Source organism: Schistocerca piceifrons, chromosome 3 (genome assembly GCF_021461385.2).
Source record: "Schistocerca piceifrons isolate TAMUIC-IGC-003096 chromosome 3, iqSchPice1.1, whole genome shotgun sequence".
Classification (NCBI taxonomy): domain Eukaryota; kingdom Metazoa; phylum Arthropoda; class Insecta; order Orthoptera; family Acrididae; genus Schistocerca; species Schistocerca piceifrons.
The window spans coordinates 33,566,793-33,587,360 of NC_060140.1; the positions used below are offsets into that span (position 1 = coordinate 33,566,793).

General features: G+C 44.6%; 1 protein-coding gene across 2 annotated transcripts in view; it reads left to right on the top strand.

Annotated features, from left to right (window-relative positions):
* LOC124789772 (ubiquinone biosynthesis protein COQ9, mitochondrial) overlaps positions 1-20,568 on the top strand; it is a 191,391-nt gene that overhangs the window by 94,883 nt on the left and 75,940 nt on the right. For both annotated transcript variants that reach the window (XM_047257236.1, XM_047257238.1), the window contains exon 2: positions 4,421-4,624. In XM_047257236.1, the coding sequence (XP_047113192.1) occupies positions 4,421-4,624 (204 nt within the window). The remainder of the gene's footprint in view (positions 1-4,420; positions 4,625-20,568) is intronic.

The window sequence follows — 20,568 nt, forward strand, 5'->3', positions numbered from 1 at the left end:
GTGCACAGGATAGATTAGCAAGGAGAGCTACATCAAACCAGTCTCAGGACTGAAGACCACAACAACAACAACAACATGTAAGAAGTAGTTATGTCATATCAGGAAGAGGAACTTAAAACATTTATTACTGGGCAGGTGCACAGATTTAAAGTAGTGACCATACACTAGATAGATATGCACCTAGTAGAAAATTTCATGATGGGAGGGACCTTCCAGGCATATGATCACTCTGAAAATTTCTTTTCCAAAGAAACGATAACTATTGCATAATAGGTGTAAAACAAAACATTGAGCTGTAGATTGATTGATGATGAATTAAGTGTGTGTGGAGTTGAGAGGGTAGTTTGTGAAGGTTCCGTGATAACCATACCAGAATTTAATAAAAACCCAAAGAACTCTCTCTTATATGCAAAGTCTGTCAGTGGCACAAAAGTTATGTCCTGACACTTGCAGATGACAGAGGAACTAGAATTGCGAGCAGAAAAGCTAAAGCAGAAAATTTAACTCCATTTCAAATGTTCTTTCATAGAGGAAGACAAAAAAGTGCTGCACCAGTTTATTTCTCTCACCAATGCAGATATGAGTGGTATAGACATTAATGCCAGTGGCATTAAAAAAAAAAAAAAAAACGACTAAAACTGCTAATTAATTTTAGGATCTCATAGAATACCTATCAGACTCTGCAGATAATTTGGAGCTACATTATTTCCCCTTTTTTAATCCTATCCTACCGTAGCTACCTCGAACAAAAAACTGAGTCCAGTGGCTTGACTCTCACTTGTCTACAAGAAGAGTAATGGAAGCGATCCACAAAATTATTGTCCAGTTTCACTGACATCCATCTGTTGTAGAGTCTTAGTATATACAGCGTGCATCAAAAAAATGTATACACACTTTGAAGCGCCATAGAAAATTTATTTCCCGTTCTACAATGTTAAGTTTCTGGAAATGGAAAGCTTAAAGTCCAGTTGGAAAAATAAATGTACTTTGCAAATGTGATTAATGTTCAAACTGGTGGCCTTCAGCATCAATTCACTTCTGAGTACGAGTCACCACTGATTTCGTACAAAGTACCAAAGTGTCCAATGAGATTTCTGCGCACACCGCCTGAATCTCATTCCAAAGTGTGTCCAGGTTACGTGGTTTATGTTTGTACACCTCATCTTTTACTGTGCCCCATAAGAAGAAATCCAGCAGTGTGAGATCTGGAGAGCGTGCAGGAAACTCTATTGAACCCTTGCGTCCTATCCACTGGCCTGGCACATTGTGATCCAGGTATGCTCGTACGTCCCTATGATAGTGTGGCGGGGTGCCATCTTGTTGGAAATAAAACTCATTATTACCGTATAATGCATGAATGGCAGGGAATATGGAGGAAGCATTGTTAGGTACGTTTCTCCAGTAACAGTACCTTCAAAGCGGAAAGGCCCAGTGAGTCCCCTTGCAGACAAACCATGCCACACATTTACACCAGGCAAATTCATAGCCTTTTCAACTGTAATGTTAGGATTATCTTCAGCCCAGTACACACAATGGTGCCTATTGACAGTTCCATTGAGTTTGAATTGGGCTTCATCCGACCAAATTGTGCTACCCATAAATCCCAGTTCACGTCTCACCATCTGCTGAACCCATTCACAAAATTCTAACCTTCAACCCGGATCATTGTCACTTAGCTGTTGCACGAAACTTGCCTTTCTTTAGAATGCGTAGCACACTACTAGCACTTACACTACTCTCACGTGCCGCTTGCCTTGAAGATTTTTGAGGCGAATGCTGAAACAGTTCCATGACCGCAGTTGTGGAATCATCACTTGTAGCTGTACGAGGTCACCCTGATCGACCTTTATGCACATCACACACTGTTCCATGAATTTTGATTTTGTCTCATAGACATGTAATTGTTACCCTTGAAGGTGGTTCTGTACCATACTCACTTCTCCACTGTCTTCGAACCACAGCTACATTCTCAAACCTCCAGGACCACTTAATGATTTGCTTCTGCGCTTCAAAGCTCAAATGCACGTCTGCCATGTTGCAGTTACTTCCTTGCCACTGCTGCCACCTGTTGAAGAAACATAACATTACTTTCTCACAGATATTTAACCTTGTAGAACGGGAAATAAATTGTCTACGACAGTTCAAAGTGTGTATACATTTTTTTGACGCACCCTGTAGTCTGAGATCAAACATAAAGAAGAATTTCAAACAGAATGACCTCCTTGTCAACTTTGTGGATCACTTCTGCCAACATTTATTAATAAAAAGTGTGATTATAGGGTACCAAAAAAAAATTTGCAGCTGGAGTGAGGAGTTCTCATTAGGCAGGGTGCAGCATGTTACCTCAGACAATGTGTCATTGACAAACGTAGAAGTAACTTCAGGTATGTCCATGAAAGTTTGTTGAGATTCTTGTTGTTCATGTTGTGCATTATTTATTTTGTGGACATTTACTATTAACAGTAACCTTGGACTTTTTGTAGATGCAGTTATCTATAATGAACTACCATCTGAGAAAAGCTGCAGAAATGCTCTACCAGATATTGACAAGATTTTAAAGTGGTGTACAGATTACCAGCTTGGTTTTAATGCAGAGAAACACAAAATAATGCATTTTACAAAATTAAACATTTTATTCTGTGACACAGTATCAGTGATTCCTAGTTAGAATCAGTCAACTCTTACAAAAACTTGGGTGAAATAATTTGTAAGGTTATGATACAGAATGGTTACATAGATGCATTCGTAGCTAAAACAGGTGTCAGACTTAAATTCATTAGCAAGATACTGGGAAAATGCAGCCAGTTTTTAAACGAGACTGCTTACAAATTACTTCAGTGTCCCATTTGAGAATATTGCTCACATGTGTGGAACCTATACCAGAGAGGACTAAAACGGGTTATTAAATGTTTACAGATTTGTTTGATTCATGAGAGAGAGTGTGTCATCAAAATGAGAAAAAGCCAATTGAAAATGCTAGAATCAACCTTGTTAAAGATTACAAGAAATTTTATAAGGAAGTTCACATTTCATTGGTTAACACGTCAACTGCTATGTGGCCACCAGAGCCTCATGCTTCTCACTGTATGTGTGGCCTGGCCTGATGGTGAAACATCCGTCACTAAGCTTGAGGCAGTCAGTTTGTTAACTAAGGCTGTCATCAGTCTAAAGACTGTTATGAACACCACAGTGCTTTACTAGACACAATCCTGTCGGAGGTGGTATGCCATCGCCTTCCCCTGATCTTTGAACTGACTTACTCAGCAAGTTATAAGGGGACCTACACATTAACGCAGCTTCCTGACCACGGTGCAGTTCGTGATTATTCACATCAGTTACAGATAAAAATCCTAGAACTGACTGGGGATCGAACCTGAGACCTTTGGATTTGTAGTCTTACACTTTAGCACTGAGCTGCCTTATATATGTCTGTAGTGTGCTCTGTGAAACATTGCATGTGTCTGCTTCTGGACAACTGTAAGTATGGTTGAAATATGAACAGCAATGAATGGCTTCACTGAAACATTTTTTTATTTTTTAAATATTGATGTATGGTAGTGCAGCTGTCATAGCCAACAAAATTTATTGTGAAGGTTTCTGAATAGTCCTGTGACAATGCCTGAAGCAGAAGTTAATGGTCGTATACTACACGCAACACTGCAAAATTCTTTGGCGTATAGGGAAGAAGCACAGCTCAGCATGTTTTAACTGGGTAGCCTCTATCATTGTAGTGACCTAAATATAAAGGTTGTGGCTTAGTTTGCACATTTTCCCTCCCTATTGTCACACTGAAATATCTTGTGGGCAGTACGCATAAAGAAAGTTAAGTATTTATTATATAAAAGTGACATCAAAGAATATTGTATAATGTTGCAGAGACTTGTTTAAGGATTTTAGAATACTTGCATTCTCTTCCTAATACATTTCCTCCTTGATGGTTTTGTTGCTGACGATGAAAACTTGGTTGCAACAGATCTGTGAGCTACATAAAAACTAAAAACAGCAATGTGGAAAGGACAAATTGCTAGTCACCACAGAGCCCCCCCCCCACCTGCCCCCCCCCCCCCCCCCCCCCCCCCCACACACACACACACACAATAAAAAGGATTGCTAGAAATATTTTAGCTTCTGAACAAGGCTCTTTGGAAGTAGAAAACTTGAACAAGCACAACTCGTGCACACAGCCACCATCACTGGGTGCTAAGGCCTACGTAGTCAGCAGCAATCTGTCCTTTCCACATTGTTGTTACTCCATTCTGGCCGTCCACCGTTTGATTCTGCTGAACAAAATAAGACATACAAACAACTTTTGTGCTAGTCGGAGTGGAGTTATGTACTCTGGTGCAAAAGTACTCAACAAGCTTCCATGTAACATTAGACAGCACTGACTCTGTTTCTCTACATACTTACTTTTCCGCAGGAGTTCGAGGCCTGTGGGCAACTTCGCTGTGGAGGCATTCTCGTGCTGTTGCTACTGATGGAAAGTCAGCATCATCAGGTGAAGAATTTTCAAATGGTAATGTTGAAAGAATGGAAGAGCAGAAGAAATTGGAGGACAAATTCTTAACAGCGGCACTACCGTACGTTTTGCAGTATGGCTGGACAAAACATGCAATAGCTGCAGGTATGTGTTAGAAATTTTTTTAAGTGCAAAGAGTCATAATTTCAGTTACAGCAATTGCAAGTATGCAAAAGTAATAAATTCAATTAATAGTGTGCCTTAACTAAACCAGAATGGTGCTATAGGTAATAGATCATTACTTGAGCAAGTCTGAGGCAGTTTTGTGCTGAGTCTGTAATATCCCTTCAGTCCTCAGCCTCTGTGTGGTACCAGTTGTCTACGCAAATACACTGTTTATTGTGTCGTGGCTTCTGGGTTGTTGATTACACATTTTTCACCAGTGATAAGAAAAAATGTCTCATTGCATTGTTGGCTGAGAGAAGCTGAGGGATTTTTTCAGCTACTGAACTGGAAAGAGTTTATGAGAGCAGCTAACAAACTTCTCTCAATTATCACCATTGGGACCACAAGACTTAAGTCTGCATCTGAAGCCCAGATCACCATCAACATTGAATTTAATTCAGGGTACTGGCAGAAGGTCTTGTGATCAGAAATTTTATGTGACCACCTGTTCTCCTGCTGCTGATCAAACCGTGATAGTGAAAACGTCTTCCACCAAAGGGAGTCACCTGTGTTCATCCATCATTCATTCATGCATGATGTTCTGTAAATTCCACATGAAGCAGAGCTGCCAGGGATGTGGAACAAGACAAGTTACATTTAAGACACAGAATCTACCACTGCAGGCTTTCAAGAACACTAATGTCTGCTTCTAATCTACACAGATTAAGAGTAATGGTAATTATGCTTTATGTACACAGAAAAGTCTGTGACATTAAAACACTCAAAACAATGTACACTGCAGGTGTACACTCATTTTTCTCATACTGTATTCCTTTCTGGAGTGTAAAACACAGAGAACTATTCCTCATGCATAAATGAATTACTAAATCAGTGAAGGAAGTTTCGTTACCTTCTAGTACATGAAGTCTCTTTCTCGGACTGAATGTCTTGCCAGTACCACATACGTATGTTCTTGAAACTGTGAGTTTCATTCAGGGTAGTACCCTGTTGTTTACAAACAAAGATGATGTTTGCCAACACCAACCCAACTATTCGTATAATATTTTTATAGTGGATGAAAGAATGGAAAATACAGGATGGAATGATGACAGTATGATGAAAAGGATAGACTGCTACTTGTCATATAGTGGAGATGTTGAGTTGCAGACAGGCACGACAAAAGACTGCTTGCTAAACAAGTAAGATTTCAATCAAAATGCCTTTTCCTGAAGTAGATACTATACCCAAACACACACACGAGCACTGTCTCTGCCTGCCAAGGCCAGACTGTGAGCAACTGTAGATGGTGGGAGAAGCAGTGTAGTTGGGGTGTGTGTGGAGAGGGTAATGTGGTTAGGTGCAGATTGGAGGTTATGTGGCGAGGGGGGGGGGGGGGGGGGGGGAGAGAGAAGTAACAAGACGGTGGGTTTGTTGGTGGAATATAAGGCTGTGTAGTTCTGGAATGGGAACAGGAAACGGGATTCTGGAGTGGGAACAGGAAATGGGATAGGTGAGTGAAGGACAGTGACTAAGAAGGATGAGGCCAGGGGTGTTACGGGAACTTAGGGTATATTGTAGGGACAATTCTGACCTTCACTGTTCAGAAAAGCTAGTATTGGTAGGAAGGATCAGGATAATGCAGGCTGTGAAGTAGCCATTGAACTGGGTGGTCCAGCTGTTTCTTGACCACAGTTTTCAGTGGCCATTCATGTAGAAAGACAGCTTATTGTTTGTCATGCCCATGTAGAACACACCACAATGACTACAGCTTAGTTTGTAGATAACATCACTGGTTTCACAGATAGCCCCGTCTTTGATGGGATAGGTGATTCTAGTAACTGGACTGGAGTAGGTGGTGGTGAAGGGATGTACGAGACAGGTCTTGCATCCACATCTATTACAGGGATATAGTCCACCCCTTCAGCTCTGTTGTTAGTGCATCTGACTGCCATGCAGCGGACCCGGGTTCGATTCTTGGCCAAGATGGAGAGTTTCTCCACTTGGGGACTGGGTGTTGTGTTGTTCTCATCATAATTTCATCATCATCATCGACACCCAAGTCATCCAATGTGGTTTCAGTTGAAATAAGAAAGACTTTGCCACTCAGGATCCAAATTTCCCCAGGAGTGCATAAGATCATTTCATTTGCATTTTACGGGAATATGAGCCATGAGGCAAGAGGTTGGGGACAGGGGTGGAGTAGGGACAGACGAGGATATTGTGTAGGTTTAGTGAGTGGCAGGGTACCAGTGTGGGATGAGTAGAAGGATAGTGGGTAGGACATTCCTCATTATAGGGCATATGAGACATAGTCAAAACTCTGGCAGGGAATGTGGTTCAGTTGCTCTGGTCCTGGATGGTACTGAGTTCAGAGGTGAATGCTTCTTTGTGGCTGAACGGTGGGACTTTGGGGGGCAGCTGGTGACTGGAGAGATAATGTACATTTTATACAATGTTGGGAGAGTAATTTTGGTCTGTGAGGGCCTCAGTGAGACACTTGGTATATTTTGGGAAGTACTGCTTGTCACTACAGATGCAATGGTCGTGGGAGACTGGGCCGCATGGAAGGGACTTCTTGGTATGGAATGGGTGTCAGCTGTCAAAGTGTAGGTATTGCTGGTGGTTGGTAGGTTTGACATTTTTTCCTCCTGTGTTGTACATGTCGCCTTCCAAACCGCACCGCACATTCTGACTTACAAGCCACATATTATCAACTGTCCCACCCACAGACAACACATGGCTATGTGACTACACTGGTTGTTGGTGCAGCATCTTGTGTCCCACATTACTCCAACCAATGTCATCAATCCTAGATCTTCAAACTGATCACTCCTCTTGTGTAACTCTGGTGTAACTCTGTATCTTCCTTTTTCACACAGACTTGTACGCTATCCCACCAACCCGCTCCCCACCCCCACTCTTTCTCCTCTCTGATTCCAGTACGCATATACTAACTTCACCAAATTTAGTCACATCTACTGTCTCCCTTCCTCATATACCACCAATGTGGAAACCACATTATAGTCTTTTTATTTTCCTTTCTTTTTTTATCCTTTGATCTCACTGTGCTTTCATGTAAATTTCAGTTCATTTTCACCTTTCACTATTGGCCCTACTCCCTCAGATTTCATCTTCTTTCCCATGCTTCATCCATTCTGTCCTTTTCCGATGTATTTTTGCATATTTTTGCTAATTTTTTCACATCTATTTCTATATTATTTACATATTTTTACAGTTTCTTATCCTTCACCATGGATCCTTGCTCCTGCCATCTGTGACAGTTTAGAAAAGTTTCTTACCCACAGCCAGAAACCAGTCCCGCATACTCTTTCAGTGTTGTTGTCTGACTCATGGAATCTCCATAATGGCCTTACCATGAAATTATCCCTCTCTGGCTGCAACCCTCCTTCCACAATGTCCTCCATGTGTTCAGACTCATCTACTCCATACCTTTCACCAACCTGATTCTGCAAAACCATAAACATCAGGCCCAAGCCTCCTTGCAATACCTCCTCTTCATCCCTAAAATTATCACCTGCTTTGCAATCCTGGTTTCCTGTATCCCATCTCTCACATTGAAACTCTTGTCCTCCAGGAACTAGCACAGCATATACAGTGACACCCCAAAAAACTCTCCAACCTGTTCATCTCCTACTCCCACCTTGGACTACAACTATTCACCACCTGGATAACAGTCTCCTAACCTCCTTGACCTACCCTCATAGCTCACAAACCCTGCCTCACAGACCTACTACATTTACCACACCCTCAAAAATTTCCTCCCACCATCATACAGACTCCTGAACCTAAATAGACTCAAAACACAGTCTTGAACCTTTTCTCTGAAAGCCTTAGTCCCAAAGAAGTATCACTCCTTTCTGAAGGCCTTACGTTTTGCCCCATTCCCAAATTTGATTATGCTGGCCTCGTTAAAGACTTTCCATCCTTCTCTCGGTCCCTACAGTGGGAACACTTTTTCACCACCAACCCTACCAATCATACTGAACTCAAAACCAATGTTGAATCCTGCCTAACATAGTTCACTCCTCCATCCAGTTGTGATCCACCTCCATTGCACTCAGTCACCCCATGTTAACTTTCCAGAATTTCTTAACCTTGTACCTTTTCTCATTGTCATCCCCCAAACCCTTCAACATGCAAGCTAACCTTACATCTGCAGACAGAACTGCAATCCACAACTTAAAACCTGACTTCGACCACTGTGGTTTTTGAACCGCAAGGATTACCTGATGGAAGGACTCTGCCAGCTGTCAGATTTGCCCCTCTACAAACCCTGCCACAGTGACTCCATTCCAGAAATCAGGATTTCCAGTCTCTCCACAAATCTGTAGGTTCATTTCAGAGCCTCTCCCCTGATTCTATCTCCCCTCACCTTACCAATCCTCGCAGTCCTACATGCTTCATGAAGTCCATAAATCCAATCACCAAGGATGCCCCACTGTGACAGTTACTGTCGCCCCACTGAGATAATCTCTGCTTTCTTACTCCAACAGTTTCAACCTGTTATGCATAACTTATCCTCCTATATAAAAGGCATCAACCATTTCCTCCACTGACTCTCAACAGTTCCTGTCCCTTACCACAGGGTGCCCTGTTCATCGCTATTGATGCCACTTCCTTTACACTAACATCCCTAATGCCCTTAACGTTGCCGCTATTGAACACTACCTTTCTCAATGCCTGTCTGGTTCCAGGCCCACAATCTCCTTCATGGTCTCCATGACAAACAATACCCTCACGCAAATTACTTCACCTTTGAAGACATTACATACAAACAAATCCATGGTACCGCAATGGGCACTTACATGGCAACACCTATGCCATTGTATTCATGAACCATCTGGAGGATTCCTTCCTAGCCACCCAGAATCCCAAAACATCCACCTGGTTCAGATTCATTGGTGGCATCTTCATGATCTGGATCAAGGGTGAGGACACCCTATCTGCTTTTCTCTAGAACCTCAACACCTTCTTGCGCATTTGCTTCACCTGGTCCTCCTCAATCCAACAAACCACCTTGCTTGATGTTGACCTCCACCTCAGATATGGCTACATCAGTACCTCTGTCCAAATCAAATTTACCAATGTCCAGCAATACCTACATTTTGACAGTTGCCACCAATTTCATACTAAGAAATCCCTTCCATACAGCCTACCAACCTGCTGCTGCCGCATCTGTAGTGACAAGCAGTCCCTCTCAAAATATACCGAGGGTCTCACTGAAGCCTTCACAGAGTGAAATTACCTTCCCAATCTTGTACAGAAACAGATCTCACATGCCTTATTCTCCGATCATCCTCCACTGCTCAAAGTCCCACCATCCAGTCACAAAGGAGCATTCCCCTCAGGGCTCAGGACCACCCAAGACTGCAGAACTGAATCATGTTATCTGCCAGGTTTTGACTACCTCTCGTTTTGCCCAGAAATGAGGTATATTCTACCCACTATCCTTCTCACCTTTCACACAGTGGTATTTTGCCATCCACAAAACCTACACAGTACCCTCATCCATCCCTGCTTCACCCCTGCTTCCAACCCCTTGCCTCGTGACTCATATCTCTGTAATAGACCTAGATGGAAGACCTTTCCCATACGTCCTCCCACCACCACCTGCTCCAGTCCAGTCGAAAGCATCACCTATACCATCAAAGGCAGGGCTACCTGTGAGGCCAGTCATGTGATCTACAAGCTAAGCTGCAACCACTGTGCTGCATTCTACATGGGCATGAAAACCAACAAGCTGTTTCTCTGCATGAATGGCCAACAACAAACTGTGCCCAAGAAACAAGTGGACCACTCAGTTGCCTGTGCCATCTGGATCCTTCTTTTCTGAATTACAAACTACATAAAATGAAAAAAACATAGCATCATATGGCTGGAGTATATGTGAGTCACTGTTGGAATCGGCTAACTCGTGCAAGTACCTGAGTGTAACACATTGTGAGGATATGAAATGCAATGATCACATAGGATCAGTTGTAGGTAAAGCAGGTGGTAGACTTTGGTTTATTAGTAGAATACTGCGGAAATGCAATCAGTCTACAAAGGAGATTGCTTACAGATCACTTGTGCAACTGGCTCTAGAATATTGCTGAAGAGTGTGGGATCTGTATCAAATGGGACTAACAGCGGATATTGAACATATACAGAGAAGGGCAGCACACATGGTCACAGTTTGTTTGATCTGTGGGAGAGTGTCACATGGAAACTGAAGGAACTGAACTGACAGACTCTTGAAGATAGATGTAAACTATCCAGAGAAAGTCTGTTAACAAAGTTTCAAAGACCAGCTTTAAATGGTTACTCTAAGAAAATACTATAACCTCCTATGTATCACTCACATGAGGTAGTGAGGATAAGATTAGAATAATTACTGCATGCACAGAAGCATTCAATCAATCATTGTTCCTGTGCTCCATATGTAAATGGAATGAGAAGAAACCCTAATAAGTGGTGCAATGGGATATACCCTGGGCCATGCAGCTCATGGTGGTTTGCAGAGTGTGGATGTAGATGTTAATGTAATGTAGGTGTAGGTTGGAACTCTCCTTGCAGTATATCCTATGTTCCCATAATCCTCCTGGCCTCAACCTTTGTTAGTCACTGTGCTTCATGTGCCTATCTCCTTCCCTGTTCCCACTCTGGCACTATGAAGCCTTCTGGTCCACCAACTCACCCACAGTCTTTTTACTTCTCTCATTTCTGCTCCCTCTCCGGCCCACAGTCAAACTTCATGACTACGCCTCTTCCCACGTCGTCCCTGTATGCTCCCACAAGCAGTACTTTACCGACTCCCAACCCTACCCTGCTATCCTTCCCCGTCCCCACCACAGTGTCTCCGAACCCCCACCACACAGATTGCTTCTTCCATAACACACAGTTGCTCACAGTCTATCCTTGGCAGCCAGAGACATGGTCATGTGTGTGAGAGCCGTGTTTACATGAATGAGTGTGTGTTGTCTACCTTTGAGCTGAAAGCTTACCTGTTTAGCAGTCTTTTCGTTGTGCCTCTCTGTGACTCAATGTCTTCACTATATGGTTTGTAGCAATCTATCCTTTTCTTTATATTGTCCTTAGGATGGATCAGGGTTAATATAAGGCTTGTGACAATGTGAGATGTACAGGAGTACTTAATGACAAGGTACAAGCAGGCAACTTAGGATGGATTTAGAGATAGAGTAAAACAGGGACTTCAAAAATAGTGCTCCTGTACTGTAAAAGAGTAAATGGAAGCCCACTTAGTCTGATTATTGTAGGATTGTCTGTAACTCATTATAGTTTCAATGATAAAGGTTATTAGTAATTAATAAAGGTTTATTTCCATTACAGATATTTCCATTTTCATATAGTTTGTGTGATCTGACACTACTGTTTAAGATTATGTAGTTACGACTTATTCATGTACATAGCTACACTCATGTTCAGAAAAAACAGAACACCTTGAACGACTAGAAATAAGACATTCATACTCATAGGACAAGGACAACATTGATATCGTGCCGCAATACCACCCGTCGCTAAAATGTGCCTGCAGCTCTTGTTGTTGCTATAAACTGAATACTGCCTTTCCTGAGTTGTATATGTGGGAACTCTCCTTCCAGCAGATGCTTTGTACCACTACCCCTCTGGCCTTCATCTGGCTCTGTACCCCCTGCCTGATCCCAATTCAGTCTCTCACTCACTTTCTGTCCCTCCAGCACACCTGTGTAGTTCTGCGTAGTCCTCTGTCCCCCTCGAGCACAGCCTGCTGATGTGTACCTAAGGCGGCACTGGAATCTTCTCCCACCCCCTCCCTGCTCCCCCTCTCTGCCCCCTCTCCCCCACCCTGCCCCCCTCTCCCACCCTGCTCCCCCTCCACCACCCTGCTCCCCTTCCCCCTCCTCACACCACACCTCTTTGTACCGCGCGCTACCCATCCCAGTAGTTGGAGATTTTGTCTATTCGGAGACTGGGTGTCATGTCGTACTCGTCATCATTTCATCACCGTCGACATGCAAATTGCCGACGTGTCATTAAATGGATTAGACAGCCAAACAACCCCAAGTGGCGTCTCCTGGCCAATAATGCTGTACGATCATTTCATTTTGACAGCTAGATTTTTATAGCCTCTTGTTGTATGCTGATCTGAGCCTTAGTGATAAGTGACAGAAATAACTTTCTTCTTTTAGTGTTGTAGCTACGGACATTGCTGTTATTTTACAATTGCGCTGGATTTTTGGTCATACCCTGCTACTAGTGTGTGTGGTTGTGAGTGTGCCGAGTTTAATGTTACTGTGCGTGTGCGTGTAAATCGACCGCCAGCTTCATCAGTGCGAGCTGGCCACTAGAGGCCACCTGCAGGAAGTGTACACACAGGCACGGTCTCCGCTGCATCGTCTACTGTTGAGTCGTGCCCGTTTCGTAAGATTTAGTCATTACGGACACTGTGCCATCGGCCCTGATCGCAGAGCTTACTTCAGCAGTGACCACTTCCTCAGGTTCCATTAGCAGATGGGGCACCGTTCCACCGATCTATCCACTTCCTTTTCCTCTGTCTGATGATTCAGCCGAGCATTGGGAAGCTTACAAAACAAGACTCAGACAGCATTTTCTGGCTTTCGGTGTGACAGACTCGAGTTTGTGCAAAGCCTAATTCCTCTCCTGCAGTCTGTCTAAAATGTATGAATTACTGTGTCAGTTTGCCCTTTTACAAGAACTGGTGGCTCTTACTTTTGATCACATGTGCAATTTATTGTCGGACCACCATCACGAAAGAATGCTTGTCGTAGTGGCACGAGTGAATTATACCGGAGCCAAACGAAACCAAACCAGTCAAACAGGGCCTGGGCAGCTGAACTTCACTGCATTAGCCATAAGTGTCAATTTGTACCTGTGCCTAGTTTACTCTTGTACATTGTCTGTGGTACACAATGCAATTATCTTTTTAGCTGCGGACAAGGAACTGCGCCAGAGGGCTTTACTGTGTGAAAACCCTCCGTTTTCAGAAGTTTTGCAAATAGCACAATCTTCTGAAGTTTCTCAGGCAGCAGATGACAAATTGAAGCATGGGGCGATGTGGCAGTAATGTCAAAAGATGTGCCTAGTAGGACAGATAGCTTGCGTGAGGAAGCAGTGGTGGTGACAAACGTGAGGTCCTAGTACTGAGCAGACCCAGGCTGGCCCAAGCAGCATTGACCGTCACAGCATCAGCGTTCTGTGTTTTGTCTTGTCCTTTCTGTTTTGCCATCACAGACGTTTGAAGCGCCCAAAGCACTGGGCTGCTTGTAACGCTTGCCAGAAGAAAGGCCACGTTACCACAAAGTGTCATTCACCAAATATTGCTCAGGATATGGACACGGATGTAAACTGTGTGACTCCAATGCTTGTGACTTCTCCCAAGTTGTTCATCGCATTAAGTGTTTCTCACCAAGTGCTCTGGCTATAGGTCGATACAGGTGCTGCAGTGACAATATTGAATTCTCGAACATATATAAGTTTAGGCTCACTGCTGTTGACACTGGTCATACAGGAAGCTGGTCAGTGATAATAAACAGAACATTGCCCTGCTGGGACACTTTACAGCATCTGCCTCTTACAAATCAGTCATTTGTTCCATTACATTTTTGGTGGTTGCTTATGCCAGTCTCAAGAACCTGGCCGGGATGGATGTATTTCAGGCATTTGTATTTTCTGTGACTGATGCAGTTCACCTTGTGTTCAGCCAGGTACTGTATTCCGAATTGAGAAGACTGTGTGAGTAGTATTTGGACTTGTTTTCGGAAGGTATAGCATGTGCTATGATTTTTCTTGTTTACATTTTTTTCAAATCCACCTCTCGGCCTCTTTTCTAATTGTACACATCCTATTCCTGCCCCTCAGAAAGATGAAGTGAAAGCAGACTTGGACAGAATTCAATCTCTGGCGGTGGTGCAACCTGTTATGGCTAGGAAATGGTCGTCTCCACTGGTTGTAGTTCGGAAGCTGTCGGGGAAACTTCGCCTCTGTGGTGACTTCGGTATTACTGTCAGTTCGCAGTCAATTGTAGATGTGTATCCTCTCCCACTCCAGGAAGAACTGTTGGGGAAAAAATCAGGTGGCCAGTACTTTCCTAAAATTGATTTGTCTGAAGCGTATTTACAGACTCCTGTGGTCAAAGACTCTCAGCGAGTTCTGATATTGGACACTCATTTTGGTCCCTATCAATATTTGTGCATTCTTTTTGGAGTGGCTCGCGCCCCTGCTATTTTCCAAGGATTTTTAGAGCAATTGACTATGCCAGTTATGGTTTGCTTTAATTATCTGGACGATATTGTTGTCGCATGCTCCTCCACAGCCAGTCACTTGAAAAATTTGCACACTTTGTTTTCTGTCTTGCACAGTCAGCAGGCTCACGATATCTGCTCCCCCCCCCCCCCCACCCCCCCCCCCCACCCCCCCCCAACGTTCTGCTGGTGTTTATTTGGGATTCGAGGTCTCACAGGATGGTGTTCGCCCTCTGCCAGCAGATCACATCTCCACTGTTATGTCTGTGCCTCGCTGCTCGTCCGTGAAGAGCTTTGGGCTCCCCTAGGGAAGAAGCCTCCTGCCATAAATTACTGCCACATTAGCCCTTTGTTGCAAGCCTTTATGCTGGAGCCTGGATTGAGAACATGCTTTTCGAATGTTGGAATCCAAACTACTCTGCCCCTTGTTCAGGTACTTTCTTTCTAGGCGAGCACATAGTTTTGTGACTGACACCTTACAGTACAGCCTCGGTGCAGTCGTACTTCACTGATATGCCAACAGCTCTGAACGACCTGTTGCTTTCATCTCTAAGTATCTCACTCCGGCCAAGCAATGTTACTGCCAGGTGGAACAAGAGTCTCATGTTGTTGCCTGTGCTCTCCAGAAATTTCATGTTTTCTTGTATGACTCCAAGTTTCACCTTATTACTGACCATACACTGTGGGTTTTCTTGTTTAACCCTCATGCTTCCTTCCTGACAAGGCAGCACATCACGTACAACCCAAGGCGCTGTTCTTGTCTTGCTACAATTATGAAATCCATTTTCAACCTATGTCTAAATAAGTAAATGCAAAAGGTTTGTTTTGCCTTCCTGTTAGCCCTTATCCTGACTTCGGTCAGGAAGAAATGCTTTGCTTCCATCTTGATGTTGAAATGCAGACTGTGGTTGAGGGTTTCCCAATTACGAGTTTGTGCTTAGCACTGCTGTTGTCACCAATCCGTTTCTTCACCAGTTTTTTCGGTTTGGTCAACAGGGCTGCTGTTTGTGGAAGATCTCCTTCCCAGAGTTGCCATTTCCTCCACATTGCAGCACGAGGTTCTATGCCTTCTCCAGCAGGGACATGGAGGAATTTCACAAACTAAAGTGTTAGCTAAGGGACACGTATTTTGGCCAGAGATTGGGAGTGAAATTGTCTGTTTAGTCACAGGTTGTGAGCAGTGTTCCTGACAACAGACAGCTCCCAGGGCATGTCTGTCCCCTGGCCTGCTCTGTGCCAGTGATGGGAACACATTTGTGTAGACTTTTCAGGTCCCTTCTTTAATTCCTATTGGCTCTTGTTGTGGACGCATTTTCCCAGTTTCCTTAGTCTCCAGTGCATCAGCCGAGGTCATAATTTGTATGGTTTTCAGAGTTTTTTTCGTGAGGGGTTGCCTTGTACCTTAGTTTCTGATAATGAGCCCCAGCTTGTTTTTCACACCTTTCAATTGTTTTGTTCCCGCCACGGCATTTGCCGTGTTACGGCTCTGCCATTCGACCTTCAATCGAATGGCAAGGCACAACTACTAGTGGGTAGGTTTTAAGTCCCAAATGAAAACGTTTGTTGTGGATTCTTCGCTGGTTGATGCCCTTCTCCATTTCCTGAGCACCTATCGCTTCACGCCTATGAGGGAGTGGAGCCCGGCTGAGTTGCTTCACGGCTGGCAGCTACGCGAGCTCTTCCACCTACTGTGGCCTGCGCCTAACCTGCTGCAGTAGGGTTTGTCCGTCTGCTTCGTGCCTTGATCATTGATGTGGGCAAGTGGATACCAGCCACTGTTATTCTCCACCACTGGAAATGCCATCCCTGTGACGTCCGCATGGCTGACAGGTTGGTGCTGCATCACTGTGATCTGTTGTGGCCCCACTCGCTGCCAGTTCGTGGGTGCAGCCCCCATCATTGCAGCCTGACTCACAGTGCTCCTCCTCGAGCCCATCGTCGCCTACTGTGGGAGTGCCCTTGTCCCATTGTGTGCCTACCTCACATCCCTCCTCTGGTCCATTCTTGCAGCCTGCTGTTCCGATCCTTCATCATCATTGCCTCAGCCATTGCTACTCGTGGAACCAGCCCCATCTCCTCCACACTGGGTCCTGTCTCCTGACAGTGACGCAGAGATAGTGACGGTGCACTCCTTGCTGGTGCTGTAGTCGGGCACTACACAAACCTACCACCCCTCGGACGTGCCCACGTTCCCACGCATTCCAATGGTATGCTCCAATGACCAACCGGCACATCGTCCCACCCCCACTGTTGACACTAGCTGCCACTGTTCCAGATCCAATGGGCGTGTTTCTCATTGGGCTGCTGGCATCTCCTCCATCACCTGGGCACCCTCTTTGCATGAGGGAGAGGTGTGCTACGTCTCAGTCTGCATCTACACGGATACTTTGCAAATCACATGTAAATGCTTGGCAGAGGGTTCATTGAAGCACCTTCACAATTCTCTATTATTCCAATCTCGTATAGCACACAGAAAGAACGAACATCTATATCTTTCCATACAAGCTCTGATTTCCCTTATTTTATCTTGGTGATTGTTTCTCCCTGTGTAGGTTGCCATCGACAAAATATTTTCGCATTCGGGGGAGAAAGTTGGTGATTTGAATTATGTGAGAAGATTCTTCCACAGCGAAAAAGTCTTTGTTTTAGTGATGATGTAGTAGTAGTAGTAGTAGTAGTAGTAGTGTTGTGATCTTCTGTCCAGAGGCTGGTTTGATGCAGCGCTCCATGCTACTGTATACTGTGCAAGCTTCTTCATCTCTACATAACTACTGCAACCTACATCCTTCTGAATCTGCTTGCTGTATTCATCTCTTGGTCTCACTGTACAATTTTTGCCCTCCAGTACTAAATTGATGATCCTTTGATGCCTCAGAACATGTCCTACCAACCAATTCCTTCTTGTAGTCTACATCTACATTTGTACTCCGCAAGCCACCCAACGGTGTGTGGCGGAGGGCACTTTACGTGCCACTGTCATTACCTCCCTTTTCTGTTCCAGTCGCATATGGTTTGCGGGAAGAACGACTGTCTGAAAGCCTCCGTGCGTGCTTGAATCTCTCTAATTTTACATTCGTGATCTCCTCGGGAGGTATAAGTAGGGGGAAGCAATATGTTTGATACCTCATCCAGAAACTAACCCTCTCGAAGCCTGGACAGCAAGCTACACCGCGATGCAGAGTGCCTCTCTTGCAGAGTCTGCCACTTGAGTTTGCTAAACATTTCCATAACGCTATCACGGTTACCAAATAACCCTATGAAGAAATGTGCCGCTCTTCTTTGGATCTTCTCTATCTCCTCCTTCAACCCGACCTGGTACGGATCCCACACTGATGAGCGATACTCAAGTATAGGTCGAACGAGTGTTTTGTAAGCCACCTCCTTTCTTGATGGACTACATTTTCTAAGGACTCTCCCAATGAATCTCAACCTGGTACCCGCCTTACCAACAATTAATTTTATGTGATCATTCCACTTCAAATCGTTCTGTACGCATACTCCCAGATATTTTACAGAAGTAACTGCTACCAGAGTTTGTTGTGCTATCATATAATCATACAATAAAGGATCCTTCTTTCTATGTATTCGCAATACATTACATTTATCTATGTTAAGGGTCAGTTGCCACTCCCTGCACCAAGTGCCTATCCGCTGCAGATCTTCCTGCATTTCGCTACAATTTTCTAATGCTGCAACTTCTCTGTATACTACAGCATCATCCGCGAAAAGCCGCATGGAACTTCCGACACTATCTACTAGGTCATTTATATATATTGTGAAAAGCAATGGTCCCATAACACTCCCTGTGGCACGCCAGAGGTTACCTTAACGTCTGTAGACGTCTCTCCATTGATAACAACAGGCTGTGTTCTGTTTGCTAAAAACTCTTCGATCCAGGCACACAGCTGGTCTGATGTTCCATAGGCTCTTACTTTGTTTATCAGGCGACAGTGCGGAATCGTATCGAACGCCTACCAAAAGTCAAGGAAAATAGCATCTACCTGGGAGCCTGTATCTAATATTTTCTGGGTCTCATGAACAAATAAAGCGAGTTGGGTCTCACACTATCACTGTTTCCGGAATCCATGTTGATTCCTACAGAGTAGATTCTGGGTTCCCAAAAATGACATGATACGCAAGCAAAAAACATGTTCTAAAATTCTATATTCCTATTAACTTCCATTTTCAGGGATGCTGCAATGGCCTTATGATCACTGATTCCCTGTTCTGCACTTGCAGAGTCAGAAAGTTCGGGTCTGTTTGTTATCAGTAGGTCCAAGATGTTATCTCCACGAGTCGGTTCTCTGTTAAATTGCTTGAGGTAATTTTCGGATAGTGCACTCAGTATAATGTCACTCAATGCTCTGTCCCTACCACCCGTCCTAAACATCTGAGTGTCCCAGTCTATATCTGGTAAATTGATATCTCCACCTAAGACTAGCTCGGTTGTTGAGTGTGACCTCCACCCATAATAATTCACAGGAACTATCCACTTCTACCTCACTACAGGATAAACTACTACTAACTGTGACAAACACACCACCACCGGTTGCATGCAATCTATCCTTTCTAAACACCGTCTGTGCCTTTGTAAAAATTTTGGCAGAATTTATCTCTGGCTTCAGCCAGCTTTCTGTACTTATAACGATTTCAGCTTCGGTGCTTTCTATCAGCGCTTGAAGTTCCGGTACTTTACCAATGCAGCTTTGACAGTTTACAATTACAATACCGATTGCTGCCTGGTCCCCGCACCTTTTGAGGCTGCTGCCCTTTCTGTACTTGCCTGAGGCCGTCTAACCTAAAAAACCGCCCAGTCCACGCCACACAACCCCTGCTACCCGTGTAGCCACTTGCTGCGTGTAGTGGACTCCTGACCTATCCAGCGGAACCTGAAACCCCACCACCCTATGGCGCAAGTCGAGGAATCTGCAGCCCACACGGTCGCAGAACCATCTCAGCCTCTGATTCAGACCCTCCACTCGGCTCTGTACCAAAGGTCCGCAGTCAGTCCTGTTGACGATGCTGCAGATGGTGAACTCTGCTTTCATCCTGCTAGCGAGACTGGCAGTCTTCACCAAATCAAATAGCCACCGGAAGCCAGAGAGGATTTCCTCTGATCCATAGCGACACACATCATTGGTGCCGACATGAGCGACCACCTGCAGATAGGTGCACCCTGTACCCTTCATGACATCTGGAAGGACCCTTTCCACATCTGGAATGACTCCCCCCAGTATGCACACGGAGTGCACATTGGTTTTCTTCCCCTCTCTTGCTGCCATGTCCCTAAGGGGCCCCATTACGTGCCTGACATTGGAGCTCCCAACTACCAGTAAGCCCACCCTCTGCGACCGCAGACTGAGGGGCAACCTCTGGAACAGGACAAGCAGCCACGTCCGGCCGAAGATCAGTATCAGCCTGAGACAGAGCCTGAAACCGGTTCGTCAGACAAACTGGAGAGGCCTTCTGTTCAGCCCTCCGGAAAGTCTTTCGCCCCTTGCCACACCTCGAGACGACCTCCCACTCTACCACAGGTGAGGGATCAGCCTCAATGTGGCCAGTATCCCGGACAGCCACAGTTGTAGTCCAATCGGGGGATGCGTGGGATGAGCTGGCCGTCCCCGACAAACCCCCATCCGGACTCCCACAGTGATGCCCATTGGCAACAGCCTCAAGCTGTGT